We start from the raw sequence: 12,358 nt of genomic DNA, 5'->3' as shown, positions 1-12,358 counted from the left end.
TTTGGCTATTCTAGGTCTTTTGTGGTTTCACATAAATTTTAGAATTTTTTCTTCTATCTCTGTTGAAGAATGTCATTGGTATTTTGATAGGGATTGCATGGAATCTGTAGATTGCTTTGAGCAGTATGGAGATTTTATAACAATTTTAATTCTTTGAATCCATGGCCAACTGCCTGGATTTGGACTTGCTGTGCCCTCTCACAACCCTGGGCTAGTTACTTCCCTACCCCAAGCCTCCGCAGCTCATCCTTAAAGGGGGTTACAATGATATCTGCCTCCCTCTCTGAGTTGCTGTCAGAATTCAGTGAGGACATGCAGATGAGAGTTTTAACAATATCCAGGCCCCTAGTAAGCACTGACAAATGTTAATTATTATTGTTACTTGTAAAATGGGCATGATTATCCCCCCTCTACCTACCTCTGAGATGCCTATCAAAGACCAGAGATTTTATGTGTTTGAAAAGCTGTGCACACATATTTTAAAAAGTACAGAGAACACTGTCAATAGCAGTCATTAACAGGGTGGCAATAAGGAAATCCTATTGCTGCCTGAATAATATGTCCTTGAACAGTGCAGAAACTCCCTTTGCTGATATATCTCCAAGGGGCAGGAGGTGGGGAGAATTCACAGGAAGTACCTGCTGCCATTGCACCTCCCATCTAATTTTGTGATGATCATGAAATGCTTCACCTACTGCATGCAACTGACTGCGTTACATGAGAGGAAGCTGGTGCTCTGCAAAGGGTAACAACTCACTGGATCAGGTCACATGGGCAGGTGGACGCAGAGCTCCGACTAGCCCCAAGTCCAGCGCTCTTTTGTGTTGCTTCTTTGTGGAAGGAAATGTGAAGAAAACCCAGCGTCACCCTGTAAACCAGACGGAACACAAAACAGCGGAGGAGCCCAGAGAAGGCAAAACAGATTCAGGACCATTTCTCTTTTAAAAGTAAAATGGCCACATGGAAGAAATTTGACTTTCCAAAAGTGGAGGATAAAGTCATGTTCAAGGGGAAAAACAACAATACAGCATCTGCAGCTTAGACATACAGAGCTCCTCTGTAATTTGGAGTAAGATAGGAGTGGGGGCGGAGAGGGGGAAGGCCGTGTCCTTTCAGAGATTCTGAGAAACTCCAACCATAGAAGTCCATGACAACTCAAGTGCAGTACCCTTGACCCCATGTTTGTCAGGTAACAAGCTGGGTTTTGACTTTTATTTTGCTGCTTCTAACTCTGGCTAGGCTCCGTGGGAGAAAGGCAGGCAGATCATTCTAGCAGATACTCTGGGGGACAGGGTTGCGGACTTGGACCTGCCCATCACTAGCTGGGTGACCTGGGACAACCCCGTCTCCCTGTGGACCTCAGTTTCCATATCTGTCAAATGAAGTGGATATGATTCTATTCATTCATTTATATAACAGATATTTACTGAGCAACTTATATGCTGGGCATCGTTCTCCCTATTGGGGATTCAGTGATTTTCGGAACAGAGAAATGTCTTCCTCCTGGAGCTCACATTGGCATGGATGGCTGGCAAGATGGCTTCCCACCCTCATTGGAAATGTGTCCCTCTGCCTGCTCCGTAGTGCCTCATGCCCCACCACAGTGCCTACCTGCCAGACTTTTGGCAAACTGGACCACCAGTTGTCTGGAGATTGGAAAGAGCCTACTTTTTTGTTGTGATCCTTCTGTGCCTTTTTCCCCCTTTTAATGTAAATGTTATTAAAACATAACATCCACATAGAACGTGCATATACTGATAAATTTTCACCAACAGAAACACACGTGTAACCAGCACCCGTACCAAGAAACAAAATATGACTCACCCTCAAGAAAGACTCCGTGTCCGTCTGGTCTCTGATCTCCACGGTGGGGAAAACTATCTCCAGATTTCTGATCCTAGCTGTTAGTTTTGTTCTTTTTAACTTTGTGTATACCCTTTTGTATGTCAGTTCTTTCACTCAGTGTTACATTTGTGAGGTTTATTCACGTTGCTTCACATTGCGGTGGTTTGTTCCTTCTCGTGTAGTATTTCATTAGATGAACATTCAACAATGTGTACATTTGACTGCAAATGGACGTACGGATTATTTTCTGTTGGAGGCCATCGCTGAATGGTATTGCTGCTGTGAATGGACCCGTCTTGGTGAACGTGTTTACTTTTCCCAGGGGAGTTGCTCTGGCATAGGTTATGTATACATTCTATTTCAGTAAATTCTGCCGGTTTTCCACGATGGGTGTACAAAGTAGGTTCCCACCAAGCAATGTTTGTTAATCCAAGGGGCTGAACATTTTGCGTCTTTTACACTGTAGCCATTCTGGTCAGCTTGTACTGGTGTCACATTGTGATTTTAATTTGCATTTCTCTGGCATCTAATAAAATTTGCCAGGGGACCCTGTTCCACTTAAACATGACAATTAAACAGAGCCGTCTGTCCACGCCAGGTCTTTTCTTCAAGGATATTGCAGTTTTCTTAGGCATCCCCCCTTTCATGCCAGTAGTAAAATGAAGAGGCGATACTATACACACTTCCACAGCCCCTGACTATGGAACTTTGTATTTCCCCAGTAAGAAGAAGAAAAATGTCTCAGGGCGATCCATCAAGACCACCCGGGACCGAGTGCCTACATATCAGTACAACATGAATTTTGAGAAGATGGGCAAATGCATCATAATAAACAACAAGAACTTTGATAAAGTGACAGGTAGGTATGTGGGCGTGGGTTAATCTTTCTGGTTCCCTTTCATCTTCTCCTATTTGTATCAAACATTTATGGGATAAATGCTGCACCCCCCTACTGTGGCAGACAGCCCCTCTGAAGGCGGGGTTGCTGTATCCAGGGGAAAGGGTTGTGTGGAAATGGAGAACGTTCAGTCTAAGGTCCCACCATGTGTATTAGCTGACGCGGGGCTTTGACCAAAGGGCTGAGAATCCAGGAGAGCCTTGGCTTTGATGGGAGCTGAGTGTTACCAGGAGGCTCACCTGTTGTGGCAGCCTGCACTGTTAGCCTCCCCTTTGAGTTTGCTTCAGTTCATTTAAATTGTGGCCTTGGAAGGCGTTGCATATACTTGGAGTGTTTCTGCTGCAGCTGGCGCCAGTACATTTAGCGCCCGGCCCACTGGTACCCGCATGTGGTATTCAGCCAGGGGATGCTCACCTGTGGACTCGATACTTGATTCCCACAGGTATGGGCGTTCGAAACGGAACAGACAAAGATGCCGAGGCGCTCTTCAAGTGCTTCCGAAGTCTGGGTTTTGACGTGATAGTCCATAATGACTGCTCTTGTGCAAAGATGCAAGATCTGCTTAAAAAAGGTAAGCACTGCCAGGAGTGGTGACTCACGTCTGCAATCCCAGAACTTTGGGAAGCCAAAGTGGGAGGATCCCTTGAACCCAGGAGTTCAAGACTAGCCTGGGCAAAATGGCAACACCCTATCTCGAAAATGGTTGTTTGTTTGTTTGTTTTTTAATTAGCCAGGCATGATGGCATGCACCTGTAGTCCCAGCTACTTGGGAGGGTGAGGTGGAAGGATTGCTTGGGCCTAGGAGGTCAAGGGTGCAGTGAGCCATGATCACACCATTGCTCTCCAGCCTAGGTGACAGAGTGAGACCCTGTCTCAAGAAAAGAAAAGTTGAGCCCTTACCGCCCCTCCATCTGTCTTCTGCCTGCACCCAAGGGAGGCGATCCTCCCACCGTGGCCAGGCCCATCTCAGGAGGATGCCTGTGCAGGGCAGAGGAATTTCAGTGTGAGAAACCTCCCTCCCTCTTGACCAGTCCATACCTGTCCTGGGGTAGGCAGGTTTCTTTCAGGAGCCTTCAGTCTCTTTGTAAAAAGATGAAATCAGCTGAAAGTCCAGCAAGATAAATAGATTCTTTATGTACAGAATGGTCACAATTTCAAAAGACTCATTCCTGGGAAGTAACAAATCCATGTCATCCTTCCCAGAATGAAGTGTAAGTGTAAACTTTTCCCTTGTGGTGGATAGAGAATAATAATTCCCATATACTTTAGAACTATGTTATTTTTTATATAGCATGTTCACTAAGTTATTTCATTAGATCTTTAACAGAAGCCCTGCAATGTTGGGCAACAGAATATTATGCTTATTTTATCAATGTAGGGGCGGGCCACGTGCGGTGTCTCACCTGTAATTCCAGCAGTTTGGGAGGCTGAGATGGGTAGATCACCTGAGGTCAGGAGTTCGAGACCAGCCTGGCCAACATGGTGAAACCCCATCTCTACTTAAAAATACAATAATTAGCCGAGTGTGGCCTTGGAAGGCATTGTATATACTTGTAATCACAGCTACTTGGGAGGCTGAGGCATGAGAATCACTTGAACCCAGGAACCCGGGAGGCAGAGGTTGCAGTGAGCCAAGATGGCACTACTGCACTGCAGCCTGGGTGATGGAGCAAGACTCTGTCTCAAAAAATAATAATAATAAAATAAAAAATAAAAGAAGGGGTGGAGCTTCAGAGAGGATGAACGATACACTGAAGGGTGCAGTTAGTAGGGGCATAACTGAAACCCACACTCTGGTCTTCTGACTCCAGGACAAACGCGTTTCCTATTATACCGCCGTCTCTAATGGATGCCACCCAGCGTATTCTGGCATTTAGGACAAGTGTTTGAAAGTAACATCCTATCAATTCATTAGACACAGACCCACAGGAAGTGTATAGGAACACAGTCTAAATCACTGCTGTTTTTGTTAACGTCGCAGCTAAAACAAAAAAAGTCCCCACCATCTTTTTTCTTTTAAACTAGGTGTTTTTCCTAATTTCCTCCAACTTGACTCTTACAAGCTTACCTTTTGTACCCTAGTAGGTCATGTCCTAGACCAGACTAGAAGTCAGGAGTCTGAGATCTGGGTCTGGCCCAGGTTCTAACAGGCAACCCAGGCAAGGCAACCACATCGTCCTGATTTTTTTTTTTTTTTTTGCTTTCCTGAAAGGCAGATTATGATACCAGCTCCTGCTGTTTCTTAGGGATGGAGTGAGGAAGCATATGAGCCAAGAGGAATTTTGTGAGCATGCTTCGAGAAGTATAATGGCCCAGATAGGCATATGAACTTGTCACAGTTGTAGTTTCTGTTTGTTTTTTGTTTTGTTTTGTTTTGTTTTGTGTGAGACGGAGTCTCGCTCTGTCGCCCAGGCTGGAGTGCAGCGGTGCAATCTCGGCTCACTGAAACCTCCACCTCCCGGATTCAAGCAGTTCTCCAGCCTCAGCCTCCCAAGTAGCTGGGATTATAGGTGCATGCCACCATGCCCGGCTAATTTATTTTTATTTTTATTTTTATTTTTAGTAGAGACAGGGTTTCGCCATGCTGGCCAGGCTGGTCTCGAACTCCTGACCTCGTGATCCGCCTGCCTTGGCCTCCCAAAGTGCTGGGATTACAGGCGTGAGCCACTGCGCCTGGCCGTTTCTGTTCTTTTGAAAGGTGATTCATTCTGCCCAAGCCCAGGGCATGTCACAATCAGAGAATTCTTGTTTATTGTCCTATGAAACTAGTAAAGCATTTATTTTTTCTGACTTTACATGCAGTCAGTTCCAGTGAAGACAAAACTTCCATTTTCTAACTGTCCTAATTTGTGTAATCTTAAAATAAGCTAAGAACTCCAACTTTCATCACCATTGCCTTATACCTCTACTATCAAAACTAATACAAGAATCACTGTGCAGATGATGCAAAGTGTCTTGGTAATTCGAATGGGAGAGGCCACTCTTGCTCTGCCTGGAACTGGTGAGGTAGCTGGATTTCACAGTGTCCTGGGCTTGAAAAACGGCCCCAAGGCTCCAACGTGTCGTACCACCTTTGGAGAAGGTTATGAAACCTCTCCGAGATTCCATTTTTTTTAAATCTGTGAAATAAAGGTAAAAGAGGCCTACTTCCAGTCCTGTAGGAATTAAAAATAACTCATGTAAAGTTCCTAGATCAGTGTCTGCACGTAGTATTTGCTCAAGAAATTCTAAATATTATTCCTCCCCCTCATTAATCATACAGAAGAAGAAAGGATATGTATATTAGCTAGTTATGGGCTGGTGCAAAAGTAATTGTGGTTTTTGGCATTAAAAGTAATGGTTAGTTACCCTCTAGCTGGTTAGTTAGTATCACAGAGCCTTTGGTGAGTTCTAGCTGGGCCAGCTGGCTACATCGTTTATGATTCCTCTCCTCAGTATCCTAAATGGACAGCCAATCTAGCATTTTTATTTATTTTTCTTTAATTTTCTTTAGTTGTGGTAAAATATACAATATAACATAAAATTTACCATTGTAACCATTTTTAAATGTATAGATCAGAACAACATTCACATGGTTGTGTCACCATCACCACCATCCATCTCCAAGCTTTCTTTCATCTTCCATAACTGAAACTTTATCTCTGTTAAACACTAACTGACTATTTCCCCTTTCCTCTAGCCCCTGGCAACCACCGTTCTATATTCTCTCTGTGATCTTGACTACTCAAGGTACCTCCTGAAAGTGGAATCATGCAGTGCTTGCCCTTTAGTGACTGGCTTATTGCACTTAGTATAATATTTTATTCTCTTTAACAAATACTTGCATGATGCTTATTATGTTTCAATGTACAGATAAGGAAACCAAGGCACAAAATGATTCAGTAACACTCCTGATGTCACAAAACTAGCCAACAGCAGGGCCACACCTATCAGCCCCCATACATTGTACCTATCCCTGTCTCTTAACTTCTTAGATAAGTCTGATCCTTTGAAAGGAGCCCAGTCCCCAGCTCCTCTCCTCCCCCCTCCTTGTACCCCTCTAGTAGTCAGAGGCAGCTGCCAGGCTGCCTCTGGAAATGCTGCATCTGAGGCCCCCCAGAACTTACACCTTAACTCTTCAATGTTCGTATTGTTTGCCTGCAGCTTCTGAAGAGGACCATACAAATGCTGCCTGCTTCGCCTGCATCCTCTTAAGCCACGGAGAAGAAAATTTAATTTATGGGAAAGATGGTGTCACACCAATAAAGGATTTGACAGCCCATTTTCGGGGGGATAGATGCAAAACCCTTTTAGAGAAACCCAAACTCTTCTTCATTCAGGTAACCTCTTTTCAATGCCACTACACTTGAAAATGGGAAAAGATTATAGAGTGACAGGGATGGCATCATTTTTACAAATCCAAATGCTGTTTCCGTATTCAAATTAGGGTTTAATTTTTCTATCTCTGAATGGTTAGCATATGTGTTTCCACTGGATCACAAATTATGAAAGTTTCTTTTTTTTTCTTTGAGATGGAATCTCGCTCTGTCACCCAGGCTGGAGTGTAGTGGCATGATCTCGGCAGACTGCAACCTCCACCTCCCAGGTTCAGGCGATTCTCCTGCCTCAGCCTCCTGAGTAGCTGAGATTACAGGCACGCACCACCATGCCTGGCTAATTTTTGTATTTTCAGAAGAGATGGGGTTTCGCCATGCTGACCAGGCTGGTCTCAAACTCCTGGCCTCAAGTGATCCACCCACCTCAGGCTTCCAAAGTGCTGGGATTACAGGTGTAAGCCTCCATACCCAGCCACAAATTATGAAGGTTTCTTTAAGACATTGCAATACTTTTATTTGCTTTGCTTAGTAATTTGACACACATTCATTCATTTATCTGTTCATCACATTATCATTGAGCTCCTAAGTATGCCAGACACAGTTCTAGGTATTGGGACACAGCAGTGAACAGGACATACATTTCTGCTCCCAACTGCGTGGAATGATGTCTACTTTGATACTTAGGCTTGCCGAGGGACAGAGCTCGATGATGGCATCCAGGCTGACTCGGGGCCCATCAATGACACAGATGCTAATCCTCGATATAAGATCCCAGTGGAAGCTGACTTCCTCTTCGCCTATTCCACGGTTCCAGGTATCACGTCCATTGTCTGCCAAGCATACTTTAGTCCATTCCGTCATCAAAACACAGACTTGGGGGCAGTATTCGTTTCCTCTTGCTGCAGTAATGCATTACTACAAACACCGTGGCTTAGAATACACAAATGTATTATATTGCCGTTCTGGAGGTCAGAACTCCGAGACAGGTTGTCAGGGCTGCATTCCTTCTGGACGCTCAAGGGAAAATCCATTTCCCAGCCTTTATGTGGCATGTTAGAACCGCCTGCATTCCTTGGCTGTGGCCCCTTTGTTCATCTTCAAAGCCAGCACCTTGTCATCTCTCTGACTCTTCTGTCGTTAACAGTGCTCGCTTCCTGACCACAGCTGAGAAAGGATGCCTGTGATTAGATGGGACCCACCTGGATACCCCAGGCTCATCTCCCCCATGTCAGTCCGATACCCTTAACCACATCTGCAAAGTCCTTTTTTCCACATAAGGTTTCATGTTCATAGGTTCCAGGGTTAGGGCATGGACATCTTTGGGCACCATTATTCTGCCTACCACAGAAATGCATTCACTTTTCTCTCCAGGAAAGCTGATTTATTTATTCATAAATAAATGAATGATTTATTCATTCATAAATAAATAAATGAATGATTTATTCATTCATAAATAAATGAATGATGTGTTCATTAATAAATGAATGATTCATAAACAAATGATTTATTCATTTATTATTAGTAGTGTTTTGGAAATTATAAGGACACACATTTCTATAGTACTTTACAATATAGAGTGTCTTGCATGTATTTTTTCTCATATACAATAATACCATAAGTATTTAGGGGAAGTGTTATTCCTGTCCTGATTTTACAGATAAAATAAAATAATTTTTAGTTTGGATGAACCTAAGTGATACGCCTAAGGTCAGGGAGAGATTTCAGTGCACAGTAGAGCTGTGGCTCAGCCAAGGTTCCTTTACACTGCAGCCTGTACACAGGTACCAGAAAATGCCAGCAATGGGCACACCTCCTCACTATTTACCGAGCACCTCATTTGACTGAGTCTGTTCAATGAAAGTCGTTCCTTTGTTTTGGGTACAAACCAGCACTAAGTTAGAATTTTCCCAGCTGTAATAGTAGTTGTGTCAAGTATTTGGCACCAGGGTACTGGTTACAGTAAATAGGTTGATGTGTTTGGAAAACCAGCTCTGGCAGGATCTACAGATGGGATTTTGTGAGAGCGATAACTTCACAAGTTTTTAAGGATGGCGTAAGATAGAAAATAATTTGGTCTTTCTGCTCCTGAGAGGGAGGAGGTGTAATGGGGGCTATGTCTGTGTAAACAAACCCAGTGGTAGAGTTGTAGGTGCTCTGAGCAAGGAGGCAGATGAGAAAAGCTATGTTAAAAAGGAGCTGCTGGGCCGGGCGCGGTGGCTCACGCCTGTAATCCCAGCACTTTGGGAAGCCGAGGCAGGTGGATCACAAGGTCAGGAGATTGAGACCATCCTGGCTAACATGATGAAACCCCATCTCTACTAAAAATACAAAAAAAAAAAAAAAGAAAATAGTGGGGCATGGTGGCGGGCACCTGTAATCCCAGCTACCCGGGAGGCTGAGGTAGGAGAATGGCGTGAACCCGGGAGGTGGAGCTTGCAGTGAGCCGAGATCGTGCCACTGCACTCCAGCCTGGGCGACAGAGTGAGACTCTGTCTCAATAAAAAAAGAAGCTGCTGTAACTGAGCCTAAAATTCCAAACGACATGGGTAAGAGAAGGGCTTGTCGACGGAGTACTGAGGGGCCGGATAGCCCAGTGCATTTGGTAAAACTCGGGGCTGGATCGCAGCGTATATCAGTCTTCTTGGGCTGCTATAGCAAAATACCTTAGACAAGGTGGCTTAAACAACAGACATTTATTTCTCTTAAGTTAGGGAGGCTGGGAAGTCCTACATCAAGGTGTCGGCTAAGTCACTTTCTGGTGAGGGCTCCCTTTCTAGCTCATAAATGGTCACCTTCTTGCTATAGCCTCATATGGCAGAGATTGAGAGCAAGAATGAGTGAGGTCTCTCGTGTCTCTTCTTATAAGGACACCAATCCCCTTGGATCAGAGCCCTACCCTAGTGACCTCATCGGACTTTAATTACCTCCATAAAGACCCTGCCTCTAAACACAGTCACATTATGGAGTGCAGCTTCCATAAATGAATTTTGGGAAGACATAGTTCAGTCCATAGCATTGGATGTGACAGGGCATGGCCAGGATCAAACCAGGACAGGTAGGCAAGTGGCCCTGTCATGGCGGGCCCTGTGTGCTGTGTCAAGCAGCCTGAACTTGACCCAGATAAAGTGGTGCAAGCAAACTGTTTTAGGTTAGGGAGTTATAGGATGAGATTTGTCCTCCCAGGGCATCAGGCTCTCCTGGCCCTGCCCCTCAGACAGTTGGGCATTCAGCTTCCTCGTGCCTCTGGATTTCTTCAGCAAGGTCCAACTCTACTCCCATGTACCCCAGCAGCAGGAACACATCTCAGAATTCTTCAAGGTTCCTGCAAATTCCTTCTCTAGTAGATTTGGATTCGAAAGTAGCACTGACCCCCAAAGGGTAGTGAGGAGTTCCAGAGTTATGGAATAGACCTCCAGCATTTCCTTTGGAAGTCTGCATGTGCAGATCTGTTTCACACTCATGTATCTGATATATATCAGGTGGGTACCTCCATCAGGCTAACACAGGAGAGTACCCTGGCACCATCCACCAAGGCTGGCCCTTAGTGATGTTGTCTGTCATAGGATTTCCGTAGTGAAATACCCAAAGCATTTTCTAGCATCTTCATGCCAACCCTCTAAATCTCAGATGTTTGCTCTCTGAGCACACCAGCATAATTCTCATTAATGACTTGTGTGCAGAGTAGAGTGAAATCATTTCTGAAAAGCAGGTGTAAAAGCCCCATAGAGTCAGTCTCATTGGTGAGTGGAGCAGCTGTCAGAATTAGCTGATTTGATTATCTCCTTTCTTTCCTGTTGAAGGCTATTACTCGTGGAGGAGCCCAGGAAGAGGCTCCTGGTTTGTGCAAGCCCTCTGCTCCATCCTGGAGGAGCACGGGAAAGACCTGGAGATCATGCAGATCCTCACCAGGGTGAATGACAGAGTCGCCAGGCACTTTGAGTCTCAGTCTGATGACCCATGCTTCCATGAGAAGAAGCAGATCCCCTGTGTGGTCTCTATGCTCACCAAGGAACTCTACTTCAGTCATTAGCCATATCAGGGTTGCATTCTAGCTGAGAAGCAATGGATCACTCACTAATGAATCAGAATTTTTTTTTTTTTTTGATGCTCTTGAAGTATTCAGAAATTCTCCAGAATTTTCATTTCGGGAAAATGTATTGATTCAACAGGGAAGAAACTTTCTGGTGCTGTCTTTTGTTCTCTGAATTTTCAGAGACTTTTAAAATAATGTTATTCATTTGGTAACTGTAACTTTCTCTTAAGATTAATTTTCTCTTTGTATGTCTTTTACCTATTAGACTTAATACATGCAACAAAAGTGACCTCTGGAGAAAGCTTGTGGCTGTGTCCTCTGTAATTGGTGGTAACAGTGGTAGGCAGAGTCATGTTTGCACTTGGCAAAGAGAATCCCAGTATTTGACAAAACACAGCCAAGGGGATATTTACTGACCTTTATTGCAGAATGTGGGTATTGAGTGTGATTTGAATGATTTTTCACTGGCTTAGGGCAGATTTTCATGCAAAAATTTCCAGATAAGAGGAGAAAAAGCTAAATGATTCTGATATGTATCCATCAGGATCCCGTCTGGAAAACAGAAACCATTCTAGGTGTTTTAACAGAGAGAATTTAATACAGGAAATTGACTTACATAGATGATAAAAGAGAAGCCCAATAGCAAGAAGCTGTTAACACACCCAGGGCTGTGACGATAATGGGAAGAGATTTGGTTTCCTGAGTCTAGTAGTAGGATCATCCAGAGGAGCTGGAACCATGGTGGGGGCTGCCTAGTGGGAGGTAGGACCACTAATGGATTGTGGAAAGTGGAGCCATGACAAGGACAAAGCCACTGCCTGAGATGGATTGAACTGAGTCAGATACAGAGAATACCTTGGTCTCACCTCTCCTGCCCTCACATCTTCCACCAGCACCTTACCGCCCAGGCCTACCTGGAAGCCACCTTACCAAGGGCCTTGGAAGAGCAAGGGACAGTGAGGCAGGAGAAGAACAAGAAATGGATGTAAGCCTGGCCCATAATGTGAACATAAGTAATCACTAATGCTCAACAATTCATCCATTCAATCATTTATTCATTGGGTTGTCAGATAGTCTATGTATGTGTAAAACAATCTGTTTTGGCTTTATGTGCAAAATCTGTTATAGCTTTAAAATATATCTGGAACTTTTTAGATAATTCCAAGCCTTATTTTGAGTAAATATTTGTTAATTTTAGTTCTATAAGTGAGGAAGAATTTATGGCAAAGATTTTTGGCACTTTATTTTCAAGGTGGTGTTATCTTT

At 44.1% G+C, this 12,358-nt stretch overlaps 1 protein-coding gene across 2 annotated transcripts in view; it reads left to right on the top strand.

The window, feature by feature from the left end:
• LOC105466939 (caspase 7) overlaps positions 1 to 12,105 on the top strand; it is a 51,045-nt gene extending 38,940 nt beyond the window's left edge. For both annotated transcript variants that reach the window (XM_071069098.1, XM_071069099.1), the window contains exons 3-7: positions 2,568 to 2,704; positions 3,186 to 3,314; positions 6,887 to 7,062; positions 7,744 to 7,873; positions 10,860 to 12,105. In XM_071069098.1, the coding sequence (XP_070925199.1) occupies positions 2,568 to 2,704; positions 3,186 to 3,314; positions 6,887 to 7,062; positions 7,744 to 7,873; positions 10,860 to 11,089 (802 nt within the window). In that variant the 3' untranslated portion in view covers positions 11,090 to 12,105. The remainder of the gene's footprint in view (positions 1 to 2,567; positions 2,705 to 3,185; positions 3,315 to 6,886; positions 7,063 to 7,743; positions 7,874 to 10,859) is intronic.
• Positions 12,106 to 12,358: the final 253 nt, after the last annotated feature.

This window comes from Macaca nemestrina, chromosome 9 (assembly GCF_043159975.1).
Source record: "Macaca nemestrina isolate mMacNem1 chromosome 9, mMacNem.hap1, whole genome shotgun sequence".
NCBI classification, from domain to species: Eukaryota; Metazoa; Chordata; class Mammalia; order Primates; family Cercopithecidae; genus Macaca; species Macaca nemestrina.
This window is presented reverse-complemented; position numbering and strand designations above follow the sequence as displayed.